Source organism: Melopsittacus undulatus, chromosome 3 (genome assembly GCF_012275295.1).
Source record: "Melopsittacus undulatus isolate bMelUnd1 chromosome 3, bMelUnd1.mat.Z, whole genome shotgun sequence".
Taxonomy (NCBI): Eukaryota; Metazoa; Chordata; class Aves; order Psittaciformes; family Psittaculidae; genus Melopsittacus; species Melopsittacus undulatus.
In genome coordinates, this window is record NC_047529.1 from 72,071,575 (window position 1) to 72,099,527 (window position 27,953).

General features: G+C 43.0%; 1 protein-coding gene across 6 annotated transcripts; it reads left to right on the plus strand.

The window, feature by feature from the left end:
- MYB (MYB proto-oncogene, transcription factor) lies at positions 1 to 27,953 on the plus strand. Of its 6 annotated transcripts, none has more exons than XM_034060666.1 (16): positions 1 to 169; positions 3,870 to 3,987; positions 5,579 to 5,650; positions 6,237 to 6,329; positions 6,736 to 6,956; positions 8,465 to 8,699; positions 9,505 to 9,585; positions 9,983 to 10,087; positions 11,415 to 11,672; positions 12,929 to 13,084; positions 14,650 to 14,792; positions 15,176 to 15,290; positions 15,376 to 15,501; positions 16,181 to 16,291; positions 16,933 to 17,040; positions 26,501 to 27,953. In XM_034060666.1, the coding sequence occupies exons 1-16, from the start codon at positions 147 to 149 to the stop codon at positions 26,615 to 26,617; spliced, it is 2,082 nt and encodes a 693-aa protein (XP_033916557.1). In that variant the 5' UTR covers positions 1 to 146; the 3' UTR covers positions 26,618 to 27,953. The 6 variants fall into 6 exon arrangements, with proteins under 6 accessions (XP_033916557.1, XP_033916558.1, XP_033916556.1 ...); XM_034060662.1 differs by lacking the exon at positions 1 to 169 and adding an exon at positions 442 to 566; XM_034060667.1 differs by lacking the exon at positions 12,929 to 13,084 and having other exon boundaries at positions 4 to 169.

Sequence of the window (27,953 nt, forward strand, 5' to 3'; positions counted from 1 at the left end):
CTTTAATCTCAACCTGTTTCCTCCTCCTCCTCCCGCGGCTCCTCGGCACTCCCGTGCGCGGCGGCGGAGCGCCTGGGCGCAGCCCGGCAGCAGGACGCAGCGGCGGGCGCGGGCTCCCCCGTCCTCCCCCAGCGGCCGGTGCGAGGATGGCTCGGAGACCCCGGCACAGGTAAACCCGCTGTCTGCGGGAGGGGGCGGCCGGTCCCGCTCAGCTCTGCGCCTGTCAGACGGGGCGCGGGAGAGGGACGGCAGCAGCAGGTTCTCCTGGCGGGCGGGAGAACGGACGGGCACTACCCCGTCCTCCGCTCACCTGGGCTACTCCGCCTCCGGCCCCGAAGCGGAACGCGGAGCTCCCCCTCCTCCGAGGCGCCGGGGGTGCGGCAGCCCAGAGGGATGAGCCGCAGACCCACCACTTGACGGGGTTCCCGGGACAGGCGCCGCAAGCCTGCCGGACGTCGCGGCGGGGTCGGGGCTCGCTGCCCGCGGGGGCCAGCGGGGTTCCCGGCGGAGCTGCGCTCCCCGCAGCTGCACGGCAGGACAATGTCGGGCTGGCCTGGCAGCGGCAGGTAGAGCGTCCCGTCTCATTCATTCGTTCATTCATTCATTCATTCATTTAATCCAGGCGGGGTGGGATGGCAGGTGGGCGGCGGGCGCTGGGCTAGCTCCCTTGTCTGCCTTTTCACCTTCACCGGTCCTTGCAGCGGCGGCGCTTTCGCCCTTGGGAGCGGGGCTCTCCTCGGCGGGGTAGTTGCTCCCTGCCCGGCTCGGCTTTGTACCGCACACGCTGTTCGGCACATGCCGGAGCGCGGCGGCCTGGGTGGGCAGCGGCGGCGGACTCCGGGCTGGACGGGGCGCTCGGCCGGAGCTGTCACCCGTGCCCACCCGCCCGCCGCGCTCCCTGGCGAGGACGACCCCGCCGCGCTCTGTTGCTCCACGCCAGGGGCCGGAGCCGGCGGGCGGGACGGAACGGGACGGGGTGGGCACGACTGGAGGAGACCGCGCGTCAGTGCCGCGTGGACGTCCGTGTCGCCGCTGCCGGGCTGGCGCACAGAGCGGGGTTGTTGTCTAATTAGCTGGGGACGGCGAGTCGGACACGTGGAGGCTTTTTTTCTCTTTCTCTTTGCAGCCCAGCACCCTGCCCTCTTCCCCTCCCCTTTCCCTGGGCTGTGACAGAGGAGAAGGCGGCAGCGCTGCCTTTCCCTCCCAGGCTGGCGGCGCCGTCCGGCGGTACTGGGGACTCTCGGGGACTCACTTTAACGAAGAGGGACTTGCGATGCGGGAGGAGGCGGCGGGTCACTGAGCGAGCGCCGGGCTGTACTTGCAGTGTCATATCGGGGCTGTCGCTGCGTCTGTCGGTGAATCACCCGCCCCGTCTCTCCCGAGACAGAGAGGGACGAGAGCGGAACAGCCGTCGCCTGCCTCGCGGGCGCCTCCAGCCGGGACGCGGCGCTCCCCGCCCCGGGCCCTGCCGCGGCGGGTGTCCAACCGCCCTGGGGAGACGGCGCAGAGCAGGGCTGTCCCGGCGGGCGCGGGCTCTGCCGCGGGAGCGGGCTGTGCCCCTCGGGAATGGTGCCCGAATTCCTCAATCACGGTAGCAGCAGCAGCGAGTCATTTCCTCTCCACCCCATTTTTTCCCCTTCTCTCTCTCTTCTATTTCTTTCCTTTCTCGGTGTATCGTTGCACAAGTCGGTTGCCTGGGCGAACACTCAAAGCTGCTGCCGGGGCAGCACTGAAGCGGTTCCCGAAGGGTGGGCGGAGGGCTGCATGTCACTGCCCCGGCCGTGCAGTGCCGAGCCGAGCCGTGCCGGTTGGGGGGAGGCTTCGGGGCTGCGGCCGAAGGTGTAAAATAATAAAAACTTCTGGAGCAGCGCTGAAGGCCCGGTTGGCTAAAGCAGCCACCGAAACCCCAGGGCCCTTTTCTCCTGCTGGAGGGCACCGGTAAAACAGCGGGGGTTTTGCTCAGTTCTGCCGTGCCACCGAGGCCCCGGTTGTTTAAATAAACCGGTTACATGACTAGCACCGCACTACAGTCATTTTAACCTGTTCGGTGCTGAGTGCCGGCTGCCGTTGCGGGGCGGCATTTCGGCGCGGCGCCTGAAAAGCGCGGCCGCGCAGTCACTGCTGGATGTATACCTGATGTTTACTCTCTGCGAAACTCATTTTCGAAGTGATACTTGGAAATCGAGCCACAAAACTTCCTTTGGCATGTGGGCAGTCGCACAGCTGTCTCTACGTATCACTTAGAAAAGTGAGTCTCCTCCGAGGGGCGGCGGTGGCGACGGCAGGGGAAGGAGCCGACCCCCTGGCAGCTGGAACGTATGAGCTTTGGGAGGCTCACGCTGCAGGCGAGGGGTGCGCACTGGCCCTCGTGTACTCAGTGGGAGCTTCACCTGGTGCTTCCCCTAAAGGGAGATGTGGGCCGGGGGTTAGGGAGTGAGCCGTGGGATCTGGCAGGCTGTGGGGCCAGGGCAGCGTGGGGCAAGCAGAGGGTGAGTAGGTGGGTGAGTCTCGGGGTCCACCCATCAGAGGCTTGGGGAAGGCCACATGCATCATGGCAGGCTGTGGAAAGCTTCTTGCATGTAGCAGTTTTCATGGCACGTGCCACAGGTCAGAGAATGGGGTTGAAGGTGTGTGGTGTGATTACCCTGCCGTACTTAAAAAGCATGTATGTTTAACAGCTTGCATTCTGGAGGTATGTGTGTCTTGACTAATAGTCAGCCACACTGCAGCTTAATTTAAAATGTGATCTCCTGAAAACAAGCTAAAGGCATAAACCTGATTATTACAAAATAACTATTTTAATGTCTTGGTCACGCCTTGCCATACCACAGCATACCATACCATCAGATATATCACAGTTTTTAGTCTTGTAGCATGACATTGTCTCCTTTCTAGCACTTGTGGTTATCATCTCTTAGCTGAAGGGTCAGAACTGCTGCTCATGTCTTAAAAGCTGGAAATGAAATACTGCCCACCAGTGTTACAAAACACTCTCTTTTAGTTTTAATGAACTGGGTAGAGCAAGCATGGTTTGTGAAGGGAGTAGTAAGAGACTTTTCTATCCTAGATAGCCTCTGGGGAAATCCCTTAGTCATGAATTAGGTGAGAAGCAGTGTTTCAAAAACAGTATGAGGGACTTAGGAGTGGAATAGAGGCAATAAAGTTTGAAGTTAGAGAAATGGAGAGTATAAAAGGGTTCAATCATTCATTTTTTGGTTGCAGGATATTAAATATACTTATCATCAGCCCTTGTCTGTACAGACTCATAAATGGCAGGCACATTTTATTTCACAGCTTACTGCACTTAATGGCTTTAAGTAATTATAGAAACTTTTGTCTTCACATACAGGGTCTATAGCCACATTCTCAAACAAGGATTTTGTTGGTTAACTTTTTGTATTTAAACACAGTGTGTTTTATTCGGGAGTGATACAACTGTCTGCTCTATTAAACATACAAAAACACTAATGGTTTTCATAATGCACGGCACGAGTTAAAGGTTTAGAACATACACTTGTGTAATGGACACAGCCTCCAGTTCTCTTTATTGACCAAACATTGTATTTTAATTTGAAACCTTCATTGGTTGAAAGTTTGCCAAACGTGTAACTCACCACTGATCTAACATTAAGAGCAGGTCTAAACATGCACAGTAATACGAAGGTTGCCAGCCCTTTGCTTGTATCTGTGGATACCAAAAACAGCAGAACCAGTTCAGAATACTAGAACAACAGAATGCAGAACAAAATCTTGTTGTGCAAGTTTTAAAACTTTTATCTGTGTAACCTTTGTGAGGATTGTAATGGAGTTTTTTGTGCTTTGTAGTTAAGTAGCTCTAGTCCTCATGTTCCACTTGTTTCCTTCTGCAGTATATACAGTAGTGATGATGATGATGAAGATGTTGAGATGTATGATCATGATTACGATGGTCTGCTTCCTAAGACTGGAAAACGTCACTTAGGAAAAACCAGGTGGACCCGCGAAGAGGTAAATCCAAGTACAGTCATCACCTGCATGTGAAAAGATGGAGAGAGCATGCATCACGTTCTTCTCCGAGTTGCTTACCTGCACACTAACTTCAGTGACAGACCCATGTATAAGAATGAGGACAATGTTTTTGGCCCATTAGCTACAATTAGTGTGTTGTTTAATTCTGAGGATCATTCTTATCTTTAATGAAATGTGTAAGGGCCATTTTTTTTTATGTCCACCAAGGTCTATGTTACAGGTATGCAAGTCTGTGTATCCCTGTTGGAGAAACAGATTCAGGGTCACCTGCAGCAGTGCCTGATTGTTATTGCTGCCTCTTTTTGTTTGAAAACAGTTGCTATGTGAGAACTGACGTTTGTTCACTGTCCCACAGCAGCAAACAACTGTGGCTGAAACTGCTGCAGTCCTTTTGTGTCATTTGAAATTTGCACTTTAATTGCAGCATTATGATTTGGATTGGAACTAAATTAAAAGCTGGAAGAAAGAAATACAGCAGTACCAAAACTGAGCATTCAAGATGTATTTTGCTTTTGAAGGTCAGAATGTGCTTTAGTTATGATACCCTTGTGCTGACTTTCCGGGTAAATTGTGGTATCTACCTCCTTTGCCAGGTAGATATCCTGTGGCCATTTAACTGGTTCAAGTTTATTGTGAAACACATTAACACAGTTCTTGAGTTCTGTTTTGACTTTCTCTTCTCTAACAATGTATATTGATATGTCAACAGTGGCAGGTGACCTCTCACAAGGATTTTTTGGTTTGTTTATTTTTTTAATCATAGTCTGCTGTTAGAGAGGTGGATGTAGTTGTGATGTGGCCTGGGAGGAAAGGATAGCCATGGAGCCCAAAGGCCACTGTCCTGTCACATGAACTGGGTACAGGGGGGCCTGTGATCGGGGAAGGAGGGGATTGTTCCTCTCCTCTTATCTCCTGGGACAATTCTTGCTTGTTTTATACTGTGTCAGTCTTTCCCAGCACCAGATTGGTTTTGTCTTTAGAGTCTGTATTTCTGGACTTGTCATTAAAAATTGCTATTGCAGGTGCACACAACTCCCTCACAGTGATCAGGAGCAAAAAAATGCCATTAGTTGTATTGTGCATTCATTATACCCAGATAGGCAATGAGCTAATTACTGGAACTCCCATTACTTTCAAGACATATATAGCTTAAGTCTGTGATATTCAGAGGTCCCAGACAGCTGGGTGCCTGAGTTTTACTGAATTTAATTGTAATTCTGATGCCTGGCATCTAAACATCCATGCCCTCCTGTAAATCCAATACAAGAGTAACAGTTACATTGCTTTGAGCAGTAAAATAGACAGGTATAAGTACAAGTCATGAAAGAGCCCAGAAGTCAGTCTTCTCCTGCAGCACAGGAAGGAACCTTCCAAAATCCACAGTCGTAGAAAAAAAATCTTGATTCTTCTCATACTTAAAAGTATGAGGAGACTACAGACCATGTCCGCTTACACTCAGGAATCAGAAATAGATGCAAAAATATCTAGAAGGATTTTTTTTAAGTATTTAATTTGCATTATGAGAGATTGCAATATTAATTATATCCGGGTTTTATTTTCAATGATTCAGGATGAGAAACTGAAGAAGCTGGTGGAGCAGAATGGCACAGAAGACTGGAAAGTCATTGCCAATTTCCTTCCTGTAAGTGGATATTGCTGTTTCCAGTTCTAGTGGCAACTCTTTATCAGAGGTTTCCCAGTAAGGAAAAGAGGAGTGGTAGCTCTATAGTTACAGTTTAGTGGGAGATATAAAACCTCCACAGATGGATAGCTCAGACATTTAGTTAGAATGTTGTGGAAACCCTGAACTTCAATTTCCTTTCACTTCTCAGAAAAGGCTGGAAAAAAATCAAACAAGCAAAAGTAGGGGATGGCAGAGTGTTTCGCAGTAGAAGCTTAATGTAACACTGAAACAAAATGTCTCAGCGCAGAAAAATAAATTGCTTTGGTGAATTGCAAGTATGCTTTAGAAGATAATTGCTTTGTGAACACTTTGGCTGTTGTAGAAATACTGCATGTGAAAGCATGCCAGCTATTGTGCAGAAGGCAAAGATTCAGTATTGATAGTTGAGCACCTTCTTTTCACTCCTGTATCACTCCATGTGTTTTAGTAGTCACAGCTGGCAGTGAAATATGTCAGGAACAGGTGTACCTAGGTAGGAGTGTTATCACTCTGTGTTCATCTTGTCTAAAGAATGGTCTACTTTGCGTATTTTACATTTCTCTAGAATCGGACAGATGTTCAGTGCCAGCACCGATGGCAGAAGGTATTAAACCCAGAACTTATTAAAGGCCCGTGGACTAAAGAGGAGGATCAAAGGGTAATCAGTTTTCCTTTCTGTCTGATTATGACTCACTAGTGGATTTTATGTGTTGGGGAAAACTTCTAGAGACTTCGGTGGTCTCAACACTAATATAGCCAGAGGGAGACCAATCCTATCAATATCAATGTTTTTTATTTCTGTAATGCTAAGTTTTCCGCACGAATTAATTAATGCTGCTTTACAGCACTGTAATGTAGGGTTGCAGTTTAGAAATGCCTTAACTATTACCAGATTTTTCCTTTCGGGTAAAAGTATGAATGGGAAGTGGGGAACCTTAATTGTGTGTTAGTTTTACTGTAACAATTTTGAGAAACATTGTTGAAAATATTGCTCCACCACAGAAAAAAATTCATTGATTCATTTTGCATCATTAAATACCAGCAGTTTTTATGTCCTCTCTAAGGTAATAGAACTCGTGCAGAAATACGGTCCAAAGCGCTGGTCTGTCATTGCTAAGCATTTGAAGGGAAGGATTGGAAAACAGTGCAGAGAGAGGTGGCACAACCATTTGAATCCAGAAGTGAAGAAAACCTCCTGGACAGAAGAGGAAGATAGAATTATTTACCAGGCACACAAGAGGCTGGGAAACAGATGGGCAGAAATCGCAAAGTTGCTGCCTGGACGGTAATGACATACACCTTTAGCTCTTAAAGTGTTAAAAAGGAAAAAGCTGCAGGTCTGAGCAGTCCATTTCAGTTGCCTCAGGCTGCACTTTATAAGTCAGAAAACTGTGGAATCAAAACCTGGAAAGCCAGTGACATTGGTGTGGTTTTTCTCATTGGGGAACTATGCTGTTTGGTCGGTACATGGAACAGTACGCTATTTTTGCATGCTTTTAATGTTTACGATAGGTAAAAAAAGAGCTAGTAAGTAGAGCAAGACCATAAGAATTTCCTAAATGTCTGTGCGTCTTATTTGTGCTTGCAATAACTGTCAAAATTTAGATTGATTTAACAGGCAAGGATCAGGCTCTGGTAGTGGACTGTAATTTACATTTGGTTAAAGGTATACCTTTGACATGAAATCCAGGCTGTTTATTCAAAACAATTTAAGAGAAGGCTGCTTCAACATTTTCAATTGCTCCTGAATCATCCAGATCATTTTGGCCTGTTCAAAATCCATGGGTAAAACAGGAGAAACTGACTCCCTCAAACTTTGGTCCTGGAAGGATTCATTTTGTTGAAAGCTTGTGCTTTCAAGAGTCAGTGTCTTGTTCACTCTGTAGTAAAAGTGACTCAACATAAAGTGTAGTCAAGCAAATAATGTAAGCAAGGGGGAGGTTTCCTTTCCCATTTTTATTCCTGCTATTTGGTGAAATATCATCAAGGCTTAAGTATAATGCTGAGATCATTATAGTCTTTTAACCTGGCATTCCGTAGTCTGCTTTCACCTTCTAGAAGAAAACAATAAAGGAATTACCCTTTGGAAGGTTTCTTTGTAGCTTCCATGTATCACAGATACCACTTTCAATGATACTATGTGGTGGTGATGTGTTTCAAATAGCTGTTTCCAAACTCGCTCTTAAAATCTCATAGACTTGTTAAGTTTGCTTTTTCTGACTCATGTATATGAGAATTTGAATCTCAGTTTTTCTGAAGCTAAGAAAAATCCCAACAGCTTTGTTTACTGAATTTGTGTGCATAGCAGAATTTTGTCATTGTCTAGGTGACCAGTTGGAAAGTTGCTTGGAAGTTTGTCTTTTCACAGCTGTTCTCCACATTCTTTTTTTTCCCAGCAATGAGATAGAATAAAACTCCACTCAAATATTAAGGCTTAGGAAGATGATGTTGGCAGTCCTTTAGGGTAGCCTTAAGAGGATGTTAGCCTTTGCTGTCACCTTACCTCATGGGAATGAGGTGAAGCTGGTGTTATTAATTTCATACAGATTGAGGACCTAAGGCTTAGGGATTATTTTAAAAAGTACATAAACAAACGTAGCCCATTTGTCTTTTTCCCTACCTTTTATACTCAGTATCTTTGAGAAGTCTTGAGTAGCATTTGTAAAGGTGGGGGCAGGAAGAAGGTCAAAGAGCAGCTCAGGGTTTAAACAGAAATGCCAACAGCAGCTTCCTGCCTATTAATCTGTTGGAATTGCAAATACTCGTTTTTAAAACACATTAATTTCTTTGCAGAACTGATAATGCTATCAAGAACCACTGGAATTCCACCATGCGCCGCAAGGTTGAGCAAGAAGGCTACCTGCAAGAGTCCTCCAAAGCCTGTCACTCCTCAGCAGCCACTGGCTTTCAGAAGAACAGCCATTTGATGGCCTTTGCTCACAACCCACCTTCTGCACAGCTGCCAGTTGCTGGCCAGCCAGCGCTGAGCAGTGACTACCCCTACTACCACATTTCTGAGCCGCAAAATGTAAGCTCCTGAAAATGTGTGTATCTGTGGGGGTTATTTTGCTTTGTTCATTTAGCCATACCTGTTTTCAGGAAGCATGAAAGTTTCTCCCAGTTTTGGTGGACTTGTATGTGTTTGATGTCAGGTGAGGTCTTTGACTTCATTCAGTGACAAAAATATGTACATTTCAAATTGATTGCAGGCATTCAGGTGACGGAATCAGGTTCAGCTTTTTTAACGTCTCATAGGCAGTGAAAATGTTCCTAGTACTGTTTCTTGTGCTGGTGAATATTACATTTCTTGAAAATCACTTGATTCTGATTAATTCTGTGTTCTGTCTCAAAATCTCCCATGTTCCCTTTAGTAGTATTCTGTTTGTGGGTTGCCTGTTGGAACCAAGTAAACAAGTATTGTTTTTAATCTGATTCCTTTTCTATTAATGATTAATAATGAAACAGCCTGCTGCTTCAGACAGCTCCATTGAAGACTTTTAGATGATATAAATTGCATCTTTTGCATTTTCACTTCAATTTAGCAAAATCTTACAAGTGTATCTATAAATTACTCATCTTTTTCAGGAAGGGTAGATATTTCATATCTGAATTTTCTTTCTTCCTCTGTAATGCTCATGGTCATATTCCTAAAAAACTGTTTACGTTTCTTGTAAACATTTTTTTGAGTGAGGGGCTTTTTTTTTGCTGTTTCATTTCCATAGATTATAAATACTAAGTACCTAAAACCAAAGTATGTTTAACATAAATTCATAATGCCAGGAGGCAATATGATAGAAATAATAACTTTTAGTGTCTTTTGGTTTTCGATTTAGGTCCCTGGTCAGATCCCGTATCCAGTAGCACTGCACGTAAATATTGTCAATGTTCCTCAACCAGCTGCTGCAGCTATTCAGGTAGATAACTTGTACCTCACTTCACAAGTCAATTTGTTAAACTTTTGCTAAGTCAAAATGCAGACACTGTACATTAAGGAGACATTTTAATGTAAGAAGTGTGATGAAAGAAAATGGGGAAGGTGGGGGAGTTCTAACATGGCTAATAATTGCTTCTTCTGAAGTGGATTTTAAACACAGTAGTTGACATCTGGTGTGAATGCTTTCACTTTCTCCATTTCAAATGTCTATACTGAAATTCAGCAGGGACTTTGGTAGTGGAAAGCACAATTGAAGTTTGTTTCATCTTTGAGTCTAATTTGGCTATTATAACTACAGGACGGCAAGCCATAAGCATTTTAGTTGCTACATCCTATCAGACCTTTATCTTTTCTTTTCCCTTAACTCTTAATTTCAGAGACACTATAATGATGAAGACCCTGAGAAAGAAAAGCGAATAAAGGAATTAGAGTTGCTACTAATGTCGACTGAGAATGAACTGAAAGGGCAGCAGGCATTACCAGTAAGATTGTCACTGTGTGCTTGGATGGAGGGATAGCAGCGTTACCCCAGTGCTTGTCTTTTTAACTTTTACTCCCCATCTGCCTTCAATACTAATCATGGCTCTATATTTCAGTTTTAAAAGGATGAAACATAGCACATATAGTCTATATTTGCTTTGTAAATTTTTCAACTGGAAAAAAAAGCAAACAATCCACAGGTATTTTACTTCACAAAGTGCGTGCAGGGCTGGGCTCTGTAACGTGTGATACTGGAAACACCAAGATTGTACAAAAATAAGATCCCACAGCTCTGAAATCAATGGGATCTGCATTTCAGAATGTGTGCAATGGTTCATGCAATGAAAGTGTAGTGCCTGTGCATTAGATTTTCCTTCTCTGTTATACTCTTTCCTTCAGCTGTGTTTTATACACTTTGTAAGCTTCAGACTTGGTGCATGTTTGACGGTTTGTTTTACTTCTCCCAGTAATGTTGATTCTTCATAACTGCATGTGCAGAGCAAATGCTGGCTATTACTGAAGTCTCACACTTTGTTGTGTATGCTATTGGATGTTAACTTGTGAAAACCCTTACATAATGACTTAACACCATCACCAAAGCCAAGAATCCCAAAACTGTTTTTGAAGATAGGTGATAGCCAGCAGATTCTTTCTTCTTTTCTTTTTTTTTGTTTTTGGGTAGCATTTAAATTAAAAGTAAAAAAAAATGCATGCATGATACGTTAGTTTGGCCACTTTTTAACTTTAGTTAATGTTTTGCAATTTCTTCTGTTGCATGATCACACTGGAAAGAAACTTCTGTTAATTTGTTCTTCTGCTTTCCTAACCACGTTGATTTGACAGCCTCTTCATTGCATTGGTGTAAGCTGTAGCTGTAGACAGGGATAGAAGAAGAAAAGGAGATAAGCAAACAAAAGCAACTCTAACTCTCAAACCTTTTAGCCTTCTGCAGTGCTGAGCGCTCAGTAGGGAAATCCTGCCATTTCTTGCTTCTCACAGAAAATGACTTGCAGACACATTGAGCTTTTGGAGTAATACAGAATGAGTTGACTATGTGTTAGTAATGAGATACGCTTATAATCCTGGAAGTAAATTATGAGGTAACTTTGGGATAACAAATACAATGCTGATATTACTTAAAACAAGATCTTGCACTGATGAAAGGAAACATCTTGACAATTGTTTCATAGGCATAAGCTTTTAGATGATGATGCAACTACTTTTATCTTTCCTTCAGTGGCATCTGACACCTTGTACAATTTCATTGCTAAGTTCCTTCTGCCTTCCTCCCCCCTCCCTTTTCTTTTTTGTTTTTCCTTCTTCCTTTAGACACAGAACCACACATCAAACTACCCCGGCTGGCACAGCACCACAGTTGCTGACAGTACCAGGAGCAGTGGTGACAATGCACCTGTTTCCTGTTTGGGGGAACATCACCACTGTACTCCATCTCCACCAGTGGATCATGGTTGCCTACCTGAGGAAAGTGCATCCCCTGCACGGTGCATGATTGTTCACCAGAGCAACATCCTGGATAATGTTAAGAATCTCTTAGAATTTGCAGAAACACTTCAGTTAATAGACTCCGTAAGTAGACTTGCTGCCTCAGGTGGATCTGTGCGTGGTCAAGGAGTAAGGGGAGAGGAACTGGGACCATCCTAAATGTGTTTCTTTTTTTTTCTAAGTAGCTTCTAATTGCTACAGGATCTGAAGCTTAGCTTCTGACATAACAAAATGTGGCTGCTCATAAATGAAGCCCTCAAGCGTGGTTACCTATGCTTTTTGTGGGTGTCTCCCTTTCCTGCTATATCTTGGTATGGGAATGTGATTTTTAGCAAACTGCACAATAGGAGCTTGAAATAATCTCTTGATATTGAGCCTCCTTAAAATGAAATCAGAGACACCATGAAAAATTTTAAACAATTAAGTAATACTTAGAGTTGAAATGACATATGCCATAGATTTATGTGTGGTTGCTTGTGTCCACACCATTTTCTAGAATTTTTTGTTGTAGCTTCAATGGCTGCTTCTCAGAGTTTAAGGAGCTTGCCCTGGTATATGTGAAGGACTGGAAACATGGATTTTAAATGCCAAGTAGCTGACTAACATTGACATAGGCCTTTTCTTATGGTGGTCTTTGGGATACTAGATGCAACAGAAGTGGCACTTTGAAATGTTGTCGGTGGCACCCTCCTTCAGCAGAAGCAGAGGTATCTGCTTTATGCAGCAACGCATCCCAGTTAGCACACTCAGAGCAAGCGTGTGCTCTAGGAGGAGACCAGTCTTGGTTTAGAGCCCAAGGCATACATTTTTGGTAGCAAGAGACACTGTCTTCATAACAAGCAGAAAACCCTGCTCAAGTAGATAGTAAGGACATCATTTGACTCACTGTTTCTCTAGTGACTCAGTTGCCAGCAACACTACTAGGCTGTTTGGCAGTTTGATGTGATCAGAGTATATATTGAAAACGCAAATAGGCCTTCACAGTGTTACTACTCAAATAAACAGGGTCAAGCTGAACCGAACTGGGAAAGACTTTGTTGTTGTTGGTTACGGGCATATCCTAGCACTGTATTTTCATGAGGTGGCACTATACACTGTCTTATAGCTCCGTGCCTCCCACGTTGTTTCAGGATCCTTCATCATGGGGTGATCTCAGCAGTTTTGAATTCTTTGAAGACACAGACACTTCGTCTAGCAAAGCTCCCTCAGGCGAAGTTGCAAAGCTTCAGCAAAGAGGGGCCAGTGCTTGTAGACCTCAAGGACACCCCAGCACAAACTTGAGCAAAATCATGTCGAGTCAGGGCTCTCCTGGCTCACCAAAGTCCTTATCTGCCTCACAGGGCAGTGCGTCTCCATGGGTCCTTCTTCGCAAAAGGAGAGGGCACTCCGGCCCCTTAGCCAGTGGGCACAGTAGCAGCTTGGTCCTAGCTGACGTCAGCAGCTCAACTCCTCCTAAGCGCTCCCCTGTCAAAAGCCTGCCCTTCTCTCCCTCGCAGGTAGATCAAGACTTCTGCACAGATGTTACTAATTCTCAAAAGTCACCCCAGCCTTAACAATTTAGAAACTAATCCTTTGGAACAAATGACTAATTACTGTTGCACTTGTTGATTTCACTCCATGTTTGAATCTTCTCACTGCTCTTAGTCCTCACTGCTGACGTTAGATCATCAGCAAGCTAACTGTTGATTCTCTTCTAATTTAGTCTGTGGGGCTTGGGTTGTTTTGGGGTTTTGAGTTGTTTGGTTTTTATTTGGATCATTTTTGTAGGGGAATGTGATTTGCTCGCTTTGCTCTTGCTGTTAACTCCTTCACCTACTAGAGTTTAACATTTCTGATCATTTGTAGTACTTTCCATCTCTGTCCACTTACAGTATGATTCATTGACCTAGAAAACCCCAAACTGCATTTAAATAGCATTCAGGTTGTGAGACAAACTGACAAGAACCAGAAAATTCAAATCATGGCTTGCCGTCCTCAACCCAGGCCACATGGGTGGAGCGAAATAGGAATGAGGAGGAAAATGGCCTGTTAAAATCGCCTGGCATGCACTTCCAAATTCCTGTGGATGGTTGCTTTGTTTCACAGCTGTAGCACTATTTGAAAGTGTTTGGGGTTTTTTGTTTGTCTGTTTGTGGTGGTTTTGCTTTGGTTTGGCTTTAGTCCTTCCAGTCAGAGAAACACCATTTCATGAAGGATAGCAAAAGATTGCATTGTAATTATCCCCCACTGTATCTTCCATTACCTATGAGGTATTTAATCATATATCATTTACCCAGTGAAGTCTGTATTTTCTTACATATTTTTATAAAGTGTTTTTAATCCAATGCAAATTGAGTCTAGAAGGTAATATGGTGAATTGTTGTCATGATAAAGGATACCACTATGCTCACAGATTTTTACACACTAGAAATGGAAAAATTAGTTTAGGCTACTGAATAGAACATATACAAAAGCAATTTTCTCCAGACTAATAATGCCACCTTCTTTTCAGTCTGTTCTATTGCAAAGCAATCCATGCAGCCATCACAGGTGGCAGTTTTAATTTTATGCTGTGAAAATGGAGGACTTTGTTTTGATAGAGATGATAGGAGATTTTTTCCTGTCATAAACACTTTATTTACTGCCTTAAAAGCACGTAGATTCCCCCATGAATATTTTGTAGAATTTAGACCTAGTTTCTGTGGGTTTGTTCCTGAAACATCCCTTACTCATTTTCAACCAGTTCATACTTGGGCTCACTGCTCTTAATTAATATTTATTTGTAGAAAATCCAAATCAGGCTGTTAAGATTTGGCTCTTAAAGTGGTGGAGGGTGTTTCTCTTTGGACTTTTTGGCCATTTTCTTTGTAACTTCCCTGTCTAGAAGTGCTCATTTTGGCTTCCTGAGTGCTCCAGCCAGACTGTTTAGTATTGTTTTGCCATGTAGCCAGGTACCCCCATCACTTATGTCAACCATAAGGAAATAGTTTATTTTTCTTTTGTTCAGTAGCATCAACGTAAGAAGTCAAGTCAACCTTGTAATCCGCCTGTTCCTGTTGATTTTTCCTTTCCCTGCCTGCAGTTCTTAAACACCTCATCCAACCACGAAAACGTGACCCTGGACAATCCTGCACTAACATCCACGCCAGTGTGTGGCCATAAGATGGCTGTCACCACACCATTCCAGAGGGACCAGACTTTCAAAGCTCAGAAGGAAAATCATGTGTAAGTCTGTTATCACATTGTCATGCCGGATTCACGAGGGTTCATTTCTTCAAGTTTGTACACAACCAGAGTGCTTGGTTGCTGTATGCTTCCTGCAGAGTTGTTTGCTGACACATGCTGATTTTTCTAAGTTTGGAGAAAAACTTCCACATTATACCTGTGGAGGTAGGTTATTAATACAGGACGACTGTGCACTCAGCAGTTCTTTAAATAAAGCCATTTCACCTTACCACAGTTAAATAGATGTTCTGCTGGAAAAGCAAAATAGGGTTGCAGGAAAATATTTAAGTCTTAAAGCAGCCACTGTGTGTATGCACGTATTTCAGTAAAGAGGTAATATTTTCAAGCACGTTCCTTTAAAGTTTTTCTCCCTCTTTTTAAAGTTTCAGAACTCCAGCAATCAAGAGGTCGATATTAGAGAGCTCTCCAAGAACACCCACTCCATTCAAAAATGCACTTGCAGCTCAGGAAATCAAATATGGTCCTTTGAAGATGCTGGTAAGAAGGAAACAATGATAAAAGTTGCTTTGATATTAGTGTAGAGGGATGTTCTGGGACTTGGTATAACGTTTCTTCCTTTCAGCCTCAAACTCCGACTCATCTTGTAGAAGATCTGCAGGACGTTATCAAGCAGGAGTCAGAGGAATCTGCAATAGTGGCTGGGCTACATGAAAGCGGCCCCCCTTTGCTGAAGAAAATCAAACAAGAGGTAAATCTCAAACTTGCCTGAGGCAATTTAATTCATCACTCTTTACTGAGAAACTTATACCAATACCTTTTCTGTTAAATAGCTGTGTCTGTTTTTCTTTCATGTGAGCCCCAAGATCTTAGTGTCAGTTCTATATAGTATACTAGGCATGCCTAATTCATCTCCCATTGATTTCCATAGAAGTCTTTTTGCTGTTTCCAGCAGGGGTTTGCTTGGGCCGTTCTAATGTAGTTTTCGTTTGAAACTTAAAAAGAAAAAATTAGATAGGAATTTGGACTGAATTTTTCTAATATTGGTGAAAACTATAGAAGAGCCCTACGGGGACCAAGCTCCATGGAGTGACTTAGAAACCTGAACATTTGAGGGCATTGCATTATATTACTTTGTCACTAAAGTTCTAAAAATACATATATTCTCAATTCTTTCCAGGGGATTAAACTCCTGAATACTGACAGCACTGAGTGCAAGTATCCAAAGTTTTATTAGGTGGGGATTCTTTTGAGAACCTTGAACTTTTTTCCTCTGTGAAGAGCAATGGTGCTTTCAAAGACAGTACTGTAAACATGTATTATTCAGGGCTGTGAAGAATATTTATTCCATTTACTAAGCAACTGACAGATAAATCACCTTCTGGTCAGTTAGGTACTGGTTTTTATCACGGTGCCTTTCCTGATTTCAGGTGGAGTCTCCAACAGATAAAGCTGGAAATTTTTTCTGCTCGAATCACTGGGAAGGAGAAAACCTGAACACTCAGCTCTTCACACATGCATCCACTATGGAAGATGTGCCAGTGAGTGCAAGTTTTCACACCACCAAATGATTTTTCTGTTTTACATCCCTGTTCTGTTCTTAAATGCAAAAGAGAAAATATTTCGTATCTAATTCCTCACTGGTCAGCATTATTGATTATTCCTGTATCATTTTCCTGTATTAATCACAAGAAGCAAAATCCTGTGCACTGATCATGATCACTGTAATGCCTATAGAAGGTAGAAGAAGTTGCAGTCATTGTGCAGCCTAGAGTCTTTGTAAAGAGTCTCTGTTTGGAGGATGCCTGCACCTGTGTATAGAAATGACTAGGTCACAGAGATAAAACTGGTAAAAGAAAGAGAGTCTGTTTTGTTTTGTGCAAATGAGACCTTGTGTGAGCACAGTCCCTTTGCTTCACCAGGGCTGCTCAGTCTTACTGTTATTCTTGCACTTGGGCATTTCACTGGATGAAAAACCTTTGCGCTTGGCAATGCTCCTGCAAAGCCAAGTCTTAGGGATCCTCAGCTGAGGTCTGCCCTCAGGGATTAGCGCTCTGTCTGTGACCGTGTCCGGTGTCGCATCCTCTGCAGTCAGGCTGAGTTTGCTTTTAATATGTTCAAACTCAAGTTCTTCTCCTGAATGACTGAAAAATGTTTGTTTTTTTCTTCTCTTCCTGTTCAGAATCTTCTCACCAGCTCCATTTTAAAGATGCCTGTGGCTGAAGAGGATGGTAGTTTTCACAAAACAGTTGCAGTACCTAGGAACAGACCACTAACTAGTCCGCTGCAGGTAACCATTCTTTGATAAATAATCCCTTTGTATATCAATATTGCTTTTTCACAGACTGATTCTAAGTGTTGAGTGTGGAAGAATGATATGTTTAGATGATGGTGGCTGAGGATCTCACTGTACCTGTGGAGTGTGAGAGCGCAAAGGCTACAGCTCTGCCAAGGACCTAAACAGGGCAAACCCCAAGCATGGAGTGTGGTAACTCAGCTGGCTCCAGAGCTAAATTGATGGGACTGAACATTAACGTGGGCCAGAGGCTTTTTCCTATAGACTTGCTGTAGGCAATCCTGCTGTTTTAGAGAGCAGGAGAATTGAGTGGCGTGGTGGTGGCCGGAGGTTGTCACTGGCTTTGGGGCAAAAGGAGAGACTCTGGCACTGCCTGGCTGGCCAGCACAGATGTGGCCAGTATTGCCCATCCAGCCAAGCACCAAGATGGCCTTTCCCTGAGTGTGGGCTGAGGTCGTACCAGAAATGTGGTTTTAACCAGTGGTCTCAAGGGGCCTCATAATCCTTCCAGCCAGTTGCACATTTTGGAATCTCTGAAATTAATGAAATGGGCAAATGTTGTAATGTAAGCCAGATGTGAGGCTGGTTTTTACATATTTATGCTTTTCTCAGGTGTTAACAAATGTATAAATTTGCTGTACTTTAAAATATGGCTGTTACATAGGGCCTGATCCAAAGCCCACCAAAGTCACTAGCAGCCTCTTTGTTGAGTCTTGTGGACTTTAGATTGGGCTCATAGAAAGTAATTCAGAAAATGAAAAGCAATGTAGATAATGATTAATTATCCTTCCACCACAACCAGTATTTTTGAGGTAGATTAATAAGTGATTTTGTAGCCTTTCCCTAGCTACAAAAATTGAGCCAAAGTGTCTCATTCCCCAGGGTGAGTCATTGTCAAAAAGGAAATTATAACTCCATAGCTCCTGACTTTCTGACAGGTAGCTCACATAGGTAATCCTTTCTTTCCTTTCTCTTTCCAGAATTTACATTAGGAGTTTATTTGCAGTAGGCAGGAATGAATAAAACCTGGTTTTGATTAAGCATCTCCAGCCAGGCATTTTAAAGTGAGATATTAACATTTCACACATCCCCATTTGGCACAGTTTGCCATGGAGTAGGTTTGTATTGTGCACTGCAAAATCGTTGATGAAAAGAACTTTTGGAGGTCAGGGACTGTCTCCAATCTGCATGGGAGTGTCCATAGGGGCCAAAGACTCACAATCCCTTTTGCTCATTCTTTCTCATCGTATTTCTTAGCTGCGCCACAGCTGATGGCTAAGCAGAAGGTTTGAAGATCCACTGCGCCTTAGGGGAGTTGATTAGGGACTGAATTCAGACCACCTCATGGCAGAGGAGCTCAGGGCTCCAGTTTTGTAGTGGGTTGCTGGAGTTGGTGTCATGGGATGAGGCTCTTGGTCCCTATGCATTTAGCCCCACTGACTTGCCAGCACTCCAACACCTGGCCATGTCCTCCACGCAAATGCCAGGCTTCTCTCTGGGTTTAGGTCAACATTTTAAGGTATCTAAACAGAGCATGTTGGCATTGGCCTGTTAGTGGTAGTTGCCTGCACTCTGCCTGTAATAAAAATGAAGCATCTGAGGTGCCTGTAAAATAGGATCTTTTGATCTTTGGCATAGCAGTGTTATGTTTCCTGCTATCTAAAAATAATTTCTTTACAAGCTGCTGTAAATGAAAGGGCTTGTTTAACCTTCTCTCCTCACTCACACTGTTTTTTTTTCAGGAAGTTTACATGAGTCAGTTTGTAGGATCCAATTCTTCAGTCTTTGCTAAGGAAAAGCATGTTAAAAGTCAGGTGTTTTCATTGTTCGGATAAAGAGGACTTAAGTAGTAACTGAGTTAAAAAGGACTTCCCAACTCACCTCAGTGTTTAAAACATGTTGAACTGAAAGAAAAAGCAGTTGTAAAGAGCTCCCCAAATGAATACTTAGTATGCAGCTTCTCAGTGTACCAGTATGAAGAACGTAAAATTATTCTTTCTGCCGATGAACCATTGAGTGTTTCAGCTGAAATGTCATTTTAAATGAAGAATGAGCCTGGGGGTTTCTGTGATGGTGGCACAGACAGGTTTTTCAGAATGAAATACAGACTTTATAACAATTCAGTATTGTCTGGCAATTGCTGTGCTCTGTGACTTGGGCTCAGTGTCAGGGTTAAAAGGGAGAATCTGCTTCCTCTCTGGTAAGACTCTTTGGCGTCCTACCAGAAGGGAGTTTGGCCTCGTACAGTTCAGAAAGGACAAGCAGTCTGGTTCTTTTTCACACCAGAAACTGTTTCTGCTCTGCCCCTAATACTTCTCCCCCTCCATCCCAATGGAGATGGATGTGTGTGAGGGGACAGGGCCTGTCTAGAGGGTGCAGATCAACTGGAAATGTTAGTGTTTGTGCTTGATTTTGACTGGTAGCACTTTCTATGTGACCAGTTTTTAGCATGTTCTTGTTCTATGCTTTCTACACTTTCTAGTTTGGTATATCGCCCTTGTACATGTACACATGTGCTGACACACACAAGCACTGGACTAAATCCACTGATGCCACGCAGGTAGTCATTAAACACGAGGTAACTCATCTGGGTAAAATTTAATTGTGACTGCATATGTTTACATTACTGCTGTTAATATTTTGGGACTGATCCAAATGTTCTTACACAAATTCTCATTGACTTCAGTCCAAGTAAGAATTATAGCACTCTGCACCTTTGGATGTGTGTATGGAGAGGGAAGAGAGAAAGAGAGCACTAAACTTTCTTTTTTGTATATGCTTGGCTCTTCGATTTCCATTTTCTCTTAAATTTGAACTTGTGTAAGAGGGAGGTAGTATTTTCACCAGCCCACAGTATTTTTCATCGCTTTAATAATTCGCACTGCATTTACATAAAGAAAAATGTACTTTGCTAGTAATCCACTCACAAAATGCCTGATTACTTATTGCATTTTGGATACAGGAATGATCATAAGCAACTTGGTAAATAAGAGTTGATGAGCATATTAGATAGCATGATATGAATCACCATCCCTTAGGAGGAACAGCATGTTGCATCACCTGGCGTGTGAGGTCAGGGCTTCATCCTCATTTGATCCCCTGCATAAGTCTCTATAAGTGTTGGATGTAAAGGCAGCTGTTTGTAGGACCTTTCAGGTAAGCTGAGGAGGTTCAGCCAGCTTTTTTGTCCTGCATGCAAATCTCAGAGTTGCGCACTCGGGTATTCTCTTACTGGTAGGAACAGGAGATGTCTCACCAAACCCATGTGTTACCTTGGGGTGGAATTACTCTTACACTCCATTGCATAGATCCCAAATACTTCTGCTTTATATTTGTGGAGTTAGTTACAACCTGTATTTTTACACAGTCTATGTTACTTAAGCAATACTCAGTTGCACAGCAGGGGCATTTTGGCCTCACTAGCAACTTTTCCAAGAGTTAAGATTTTGAGATAACATATTCCCTTACCGAGACAAACTGATGATCTGTACTGAGCATTTGCTTGAGTAGTGCCTTGTAAAAGGTTATGTAAAAAACCCTGTTTCTGGATCTTCCTATGTAAAAGTTATGTTTTGTTTCACATTATGCTCTGGAGCAGTAGGAATACCTACCATAGCCAGAAAAGTAGGCTAAATCAGACCATCCACCTAACTCTGCAGGCTATCAAAAGACACCATGAAATGGAACCTTTCAAGAAAATAGTGCTGCTTTGATATCTTCTTCCCCCAGTAACAAAGGAAACAACACAGGGTAGAAGCCCTGCGAGCTAAAGACAGTGTTCTTCAACCCCTAGCTCCTGTCACTTTCCATTTTTTAACCACAGACTGACACATTTCAGCTCAAATTTCCTGACTTTCAGCGGTTTATGTAACCATTTTCTTTAAAGAGTAGGTCTAAAGGATTTTAAAACAGTTACTTGGTTAACCTTTTCAAGGCTGTGAGCTGTCGTTAAGCTTAATTTTCTCTGTTTAAAAAAGTGAAGTGTGGAATTTCATTTGCAGCTGGTTGTAAGATAAAAAGTATAGGTGAGGCAGCTGCAGCAGCAGACTTTCCTCTAGTTTTTCTGGTGCAAGAAGATCCCAAAATCTCATACTCTTCCATGTTTAATCAAGGGACAGGGGGAAGCATGCTATGCTCAAGCCCTGGGAGGTTTAAGATCTGCACAGCAAGTGCCTTCACTTTAGCCTTGTTGGTTTCCCTCTCGTGTTGTCCCTTCTCTCAGTGGTGGCTGATGTGTGCAGGACTTGTGCTTGGCACAGCTGAGGGAGCAAAAGGAATTTGGAAGTTACAGGTCAGTCCTTGCATGTTTTCCTCCCGGGGCAGCAGAATTTGGGTTGCAAACAAGTCAGGATTTACAGCTGCCCCAAGCAAGCAGAAAGAAGAAAAGCAACAGCTTAGCTATCAGCCATTTGCAGCTATGCCTTCTGATCAGTGAATTAAAATTAAGTTATTTATAGACAAAATTAGAAAGGGACTGAACATCCTAATGTGAGTTGCAGGTGCTTACCCATTTCTGTATCTCTTCTTTTAATCTTACTTGGAAAGCTCATACATCTCAAACAGGAGTTTTGTCTGAGTAAGGGCTTCAGGGTTAAGCTCCTGAAAGTGCTGCCAAATAGCTCTTTCCAGCTCTGGTATCAGGCTTAGAATAAAAGCTGAAAAGTTGGACCATCTTACTCTCTCACATTTAGCAAGCTGTATTTCTGAGCAGTGTGTTTAGGAGAAGGCTGTCCCATGTCCCAGAGGAGAACTAGCAACATGAGCAGAAACAGTGCTCTGCCTTAGCAAATGAAATAGAATTCATGTATGGTCACTTGAGTTTTTAATTAGTCTTTACTCTCTGGTCTTAATAAGTACAAAGATTTATCTTAGTTCTTCACCCAGATAGAATTGAAAGACATACTGTTCTACATGATACGCACTGTATTCTGCTAGGAACTTGCTTTGTTTAGTTTAGTGTTTAGTTTCACTGTTTCGGAAGTACGGCATTTTCTGTTGTAAGCCTTTTCATTGGTGTGTTCTGTAAATTTCCCATACCATGTAATCTAAGGGAAAACTGGCAAGAAACCCAGCTTTTTCCAGTAGAGAAACATGATAAGGGACCTTCTAATAGTCTAAGTCCTCTAAATATTTTGCACATTTGTCTTTTTTTTTTGTTTTAAATGCCAACACAACTTGCTAAATTAATGTATGTAGCACCAGTAATTTTGCTGAAGATACCTGCCAGGAGCAGGTATCTTCAAGCACTGTGTCTTCTAGTGCAGTTCTTTGCCCAAAGATTTTTACTACACTTCCATCAGTTTGAGAGCTTGGCACTGCAGGACTGCAGCAGTTAGGTTTTGGCATTCTCCTGCTAACAACTCAAGGTGTCATAGGGCAGGAGCTTTCTTAAGGTATGCAGACAACACATGAAAAGGTGGCCCAGGCTTCCAGAGCAGAAGGATGAGTTGTGTTAGAAAAGCACCTTGGAAAAGCACAGTCTTCTCTTACTCCATTCTGTTTTCTCTAGATGGTCCAAGTTTTTATTTAAAGTGCTTTAACTGGATATCCCAGTTACAGCTTTGACAGTTTGTTTACAGTTCGCATCTGCCTGAGGGCAGTTGAAGGCACATTACAGCACACTGAGGTAGTTTTACTGCCAGGAGAAGGATGTGCTTGTAGGATTACTGAGGTTAAAAAAAAATGAGCCACGGAGAATGACATAGCTGGAATTGTACTGTGGGTCTGTAATTTTATCCTATGGGAACTCATAGTACTATGCTTTCTTCTCCCAGCCACTCCCTGTTTCAACCTAAAGAGAGAAAACTGCTGTGTGTGGAAGAGAAAAATACAGGTGGAACTACTGGCTGAAAAGGCTTAATTTCCTTTAATTGACAGCAAAACTAAGAGTAGTCTCCTGCTCTTTGTGGCAATTAAAAAATTATATACGGAATGAATTCTGTTGCGGAAATCCCTTTCTTTCCCCACTGGCGAAGGATTTAGGTGCCAAAACAAACACCTTGCTCTTAGATGGCTGAATTTAAGTAGGGAGAATCCACTGAATCAATTAAAATGTGCCTACCACTTTTGGTGGGGTTTGGGCCAGGCCTTTTGGATTCTAGTTGCAAAAGTTTGATGTTTCCATAAACATAATGAACCTTTAAATGTGACAGGAGAGATGCAATGAACGTTCTGCAAAAGGAGTGGTCTGACGTGGGTTTCTGCACTGTTTTCCTGCTTGCCTCTAGCTTTCTGCTGGGGTCTTTTCTCTTTTGGTATGTTTGTTAAGTGCTGCTTTCTTCAGGGCTCTGCTGCCACTGTCCTGTAGCAGAGCCCTGTCGATACATGCTGCAGTGCTGGCATGGAAGGAGGCGTTGTGTTTTTTGCTTTTTACCAAGGGATCACATGGCTATGTGAGCCCAGACCTGGCAAGGCGCTCTGCCTGGGTCATGGGACCCAGCACTCCCTGCCAAGGAGGGAAGTAAAGCCTCTCGCGTGAGGATGACTTTCACAGGTGTCTGGTCGGGCAGGCAAGGCAAAGGCATTGTGTTTTGTTTTGTGTTGGCTGCTGAGAGCCAAGGCTTCAGACAGAAAATGGTTAATAAAAATACCCACTTAAATGTTACCTGACTTCCCCAGGATAGCATTGAAAACTCTTAGTAAATGTACTACTTCAGAAAATACACTAATTTGGGTCAAATTCTGCCTGGTTTACTAGAGCAAAGCTCTCACCACTGTCAGTGAGACTGCAAAGTTAGTCTCTGTTTATCAATTTGTCACAAGAGGAAAAATAATGGTGTAATGTATTTCTGGGAAAGTAATACAAGGGTCAGAACTCTGCAGGCAGATTCTCCTGTGCTGTCCCTATGGCAAAACTTGGGTAAGTTGTTTCGTGCAGACTCAAGTCTTGGGGTTGAGCTGATCCTCCTGTCATTTGCTGTGTCTGCTGCCCTGTGCTCCCTGGGGCACTGAGGCAGCTGACCTGGAGGGAGGGCAGGGGGTTACTGCCTACCTGAGAGGCTTCTGCTGCACTGACATAGGTTAAATGAAGACCAGGCTTCCAGTGGAATGAGTGACATGCAGCAGCTTGCTGAGATGTTGGAGATAATCAGCATATAGATTTATTTTTTTTCCCTTTCTAAGCACATGGCTGTTAATAAAAACAGCTCAGTGTAGATGCTAATGACTAAACCTGATTCATGAGATAGGGACACTCCTTGCTGAAATTACTTCTAGTTTTTAAAAATTGACATCTTGTGACAGATGGACTCTCCCTTACGTACTCTCAGTTATTTAAGGGACTGCTGTTTCTCATTTCTAGACCAGTACATTGAAGCTTTGGGGGATCACAGGGAAATACCATTTGGACATGGTTTTGTCCTTTGAAATGATGGATATTCTGGAACTACTAACTGCTTTTTAGGTGCAGAGACCAAATCTGGCTTCTAAGTAAGACTGATGACATTGTACCAGGCATAATTTGGTCCCTGATGCAAATAACCTCTAAAGTAATAGTGTAAAATACTCACAGGTGACAGAGTCCCACTAAAGATCAACAGGAGGCTGTAGGTTCCCAGCTGATGTAGGTGCCTTTGAAAAAGCTACTCTGAAAGCTGTTTAACCAAACATGAAAGAAGCTGCGGCATGTCGCATGCATGTCTGCGGCATGCAGAAAGTATGTCACACCTGCATTTTGGCTGTGGCATGTGCTCTAGGCACAGCCACAGCACAAGGTATACAGCCAGCCTAGGTTGAACCACACTGGCAAAGAGGTGTATGGTGTGTTTTTTCACTTAACAGATGTGCTCTCCCACAAAAATCTGCAAAAACTTAGTAATTCGAGGCCTGACCTGGTTCTCCTTCACTCAGGGAACTCTCAGTGAAGCTCAGTAGAGTTCTGCCTGCAAAAAGGCATCAACAGCAGAGACAGCATTTGGAACTTGTCTGCAGAGAACAGAAAGCTGTGTCTAGGGAAGCCAACCAGAAGGGAGCTAGCGTGAGTGCCCTCATCTTGGCTATGCTGCTTGCTTATTCATTGGATTTATCCATTTTAGGCTGTAAGCCCTCCAAGGCAGGGAGGGAACCTCTGTCCCTGTGTTTGTACCAGTGCCCTGATTAGGGCATGTTATGAGAAATTATCTATATTTCATATGTTGCCCAGCCTTCTACTATCCATATGCCTCAGATAACACTGTTTACAGTCAGAAGAACATTCTCTAAGCATTTAGCCTGGAGAATAATGTAGGGATTGTTTTGCAAAGTTAGCAACTAGGAGCAACATAAAGAGCCATGGGCTCACCAGGAGGGTTCTGCTCTTAGCAGATGGTTTGCAGTCCATTAATTATGCTTTCTCCAGTGTCCTGGGTGTTGGGAAGGCTTTGGCTATCTCTTGAGCAATGTAGATCTTGAATCACAAGATGATCCTTGGTGAAAGCAGAGGAAAATAGAGAAGGGTTTCTCTTGGATCTTGAGCATAGACCTCCTCAATATTCAACAGTACTGGGATCTCCTTACTGGTAGGCAGCTTTCCATGGAGCACCTTTTTGGAATGCAGGGTGTTTGTACAGTAGCTCTATATAATGATAAGAGTTTTTATTCAGGGCTTAGGGAATATGTCAAAGCGTAAAGGGAGACACACTTGAGTAAGTAAAGAAGTTCAATAAAAAAAAAGCATGTGTAAATGTGTATGTTACTGGTAAATTCCAGGAGCTTTGAAATTTCATTACTGTTTATGGCTCAAGGCAATGAGAAACATCTCACATGTGTAGTGAGTAAATAAATACAGAGTGCACAGCTCTCCACAGATATGTTTATCTCACTTTAACATTATACTAAATGGTGTCTGCAACCTCCATAAATACCACAAGAAGTGAAATGGCTTACATGATAATTAAAAACACTGTTTCTGCTGAGAGCCATGTTCTCCCCTTCTCCTTTGCCAGAGGAGCTCTGCAAATGGGCACGTGCTAATTGCTGCTCACAGGTGAAAGCAGCTTTGAGCACAGGACTTTTTGCTAGGTGTGTGCATGCTGCCAAGGTTGTCAGGTTGGTCCTGGGAACACAGGGGCAGAGCAGCTGTATTTCTAGAATGGAGGTTTGGCAGGAATTTCTATGTGTTCATAGCACTGAATATTGTAACTGTGGGCTTTAGACTGTCTGTGCTGTTGACTACAAAGTCCACCTGAAAGACTTGTAGAGCCGCTACTTAGGAGGAAAGTGCGGAGGTTTGGATCCTGGCTCCTGTGCTGGAGTGCTCTGCAGGCCATCAGGTTTGCCCACCCCTCTGGTCGCTAACTGAAAAGTGGGGGTGATATTTTTTTTCCTGTTGGGTAAAGAATTCAATTTCTCAGGAGATGGGACATCATCGTGTCCTGTTCATGCAACATTTAATCATGAGCAGGCACAGCTTCAGCTAAGGCTATGAATAAATCACATGATGTTCACCCCAAACCTCTCTGCCTGTTTTCTCATTCAGCATCTCAACAACACTTGGGAGTCAGCATCCTGTGGGAAGATCGAGGATCAGATGGCACTGACAGATCAAGCACACAAGTACATGACCGCCTTCCCCACCCGGACTCTGGTGATGTGAAAGGGTCGACGGACAGAGAAGCATTATGGTTTTGAGAACACTTCGCCTCCAATGGGAAATTCCTGTTCCTCTGCATGAAAACTTTTCATGAATGGGAGAAGAGCCTATCTTTGTTGTGGTACAACAGTTGGGAGCAGCACAAAGTGCATTTAGTCACTCAGCATGTATATTCTTGTTGGATTTCACCCAACTTAAGAGGATTGTTTTGTTGTGTTTTTTTTTAATGATACTTGCCTAAATTATTAGGTACTAAGTTTGAATCAGTAATTAATGATCTTAAGTGCAGACTTATAATAATGATAATTTTTCTTGTACTTTTGGAGATCAAGCAGACCTAATACACCAGTATTGTTATTTCAGTGATGTGCTAGCCAGGGGTGGGGGTTTGTTTGTTTCTTTTTTAATTTTTTATAATAAAAGAGCAGGTACTCAAACAGATGTATTTTAAATCACTGAACAAAATGCATTGGTATAAAAGTACTGAAGTGAAAAGCATTACTACAAACCCTAGTCTGTGCAAAGGGGGAAGACTGATCAAGATCATGAATGCTCAAACATCCATGCCTCTTGAAATTCTCTTTTCTGTTATGGTTCTAGACCATTATTCATTGTGTGTTTCTGTCGGGGGGGGGTAATTAGCTTGCTTGAAAAAACATTACTGTATGAAACATAGATTTATGAGAAAAATTATATTTTTTATTCAGTAATTTAATTTTGTAAATGCCAAATGAATACTGTGTTTTGCTGCTACAGACCTTAGCGTGTAGACATGCTGCTAGTGTAAAAGGAGTAGAGCTTTATATGGAAAGAAAACAAATGTTGATGTTAGCTAATTGACTATGCACTAGCATTTCAAATCTTTTTATTTTAAATTTTTTTACATCACTTATATTTTTTCCCCTTTTGTTTTTTTATAAGCAATATTTTTGAACACTGTTCCTGGGAGACTTTCTTTTCTTTTTTGTCTAGATGTGCTGTTTTGTTTCTCATTGGTTTGTAACAGCATGCATTGCACCTTCATACATTTGGGAGATCGCTGTTGTGTTCATGTTGTTTGTTTTGTTCCATGTCTACCTAATTGTTCCCTAGCTTGGGTCTTGTATACTGAATCAGGTTCTTAGAAATACATGGTTCTATGTACTGCCGTACCAAATCTTTACCAATATGGCAAAACACTGATTTTATTTTATTTTTTTATTGTTTGGGTTTTTTTATAACAGCCTCTAACTTTGCTGCCTTAAAAGCATTTGGTGCGGCTTCACCTGCACTTAATTTTTTATACGAAAATGTACTGCCTTGTAGATAAATAAAGTGTGTTCTTTTTTACTTAAACCTA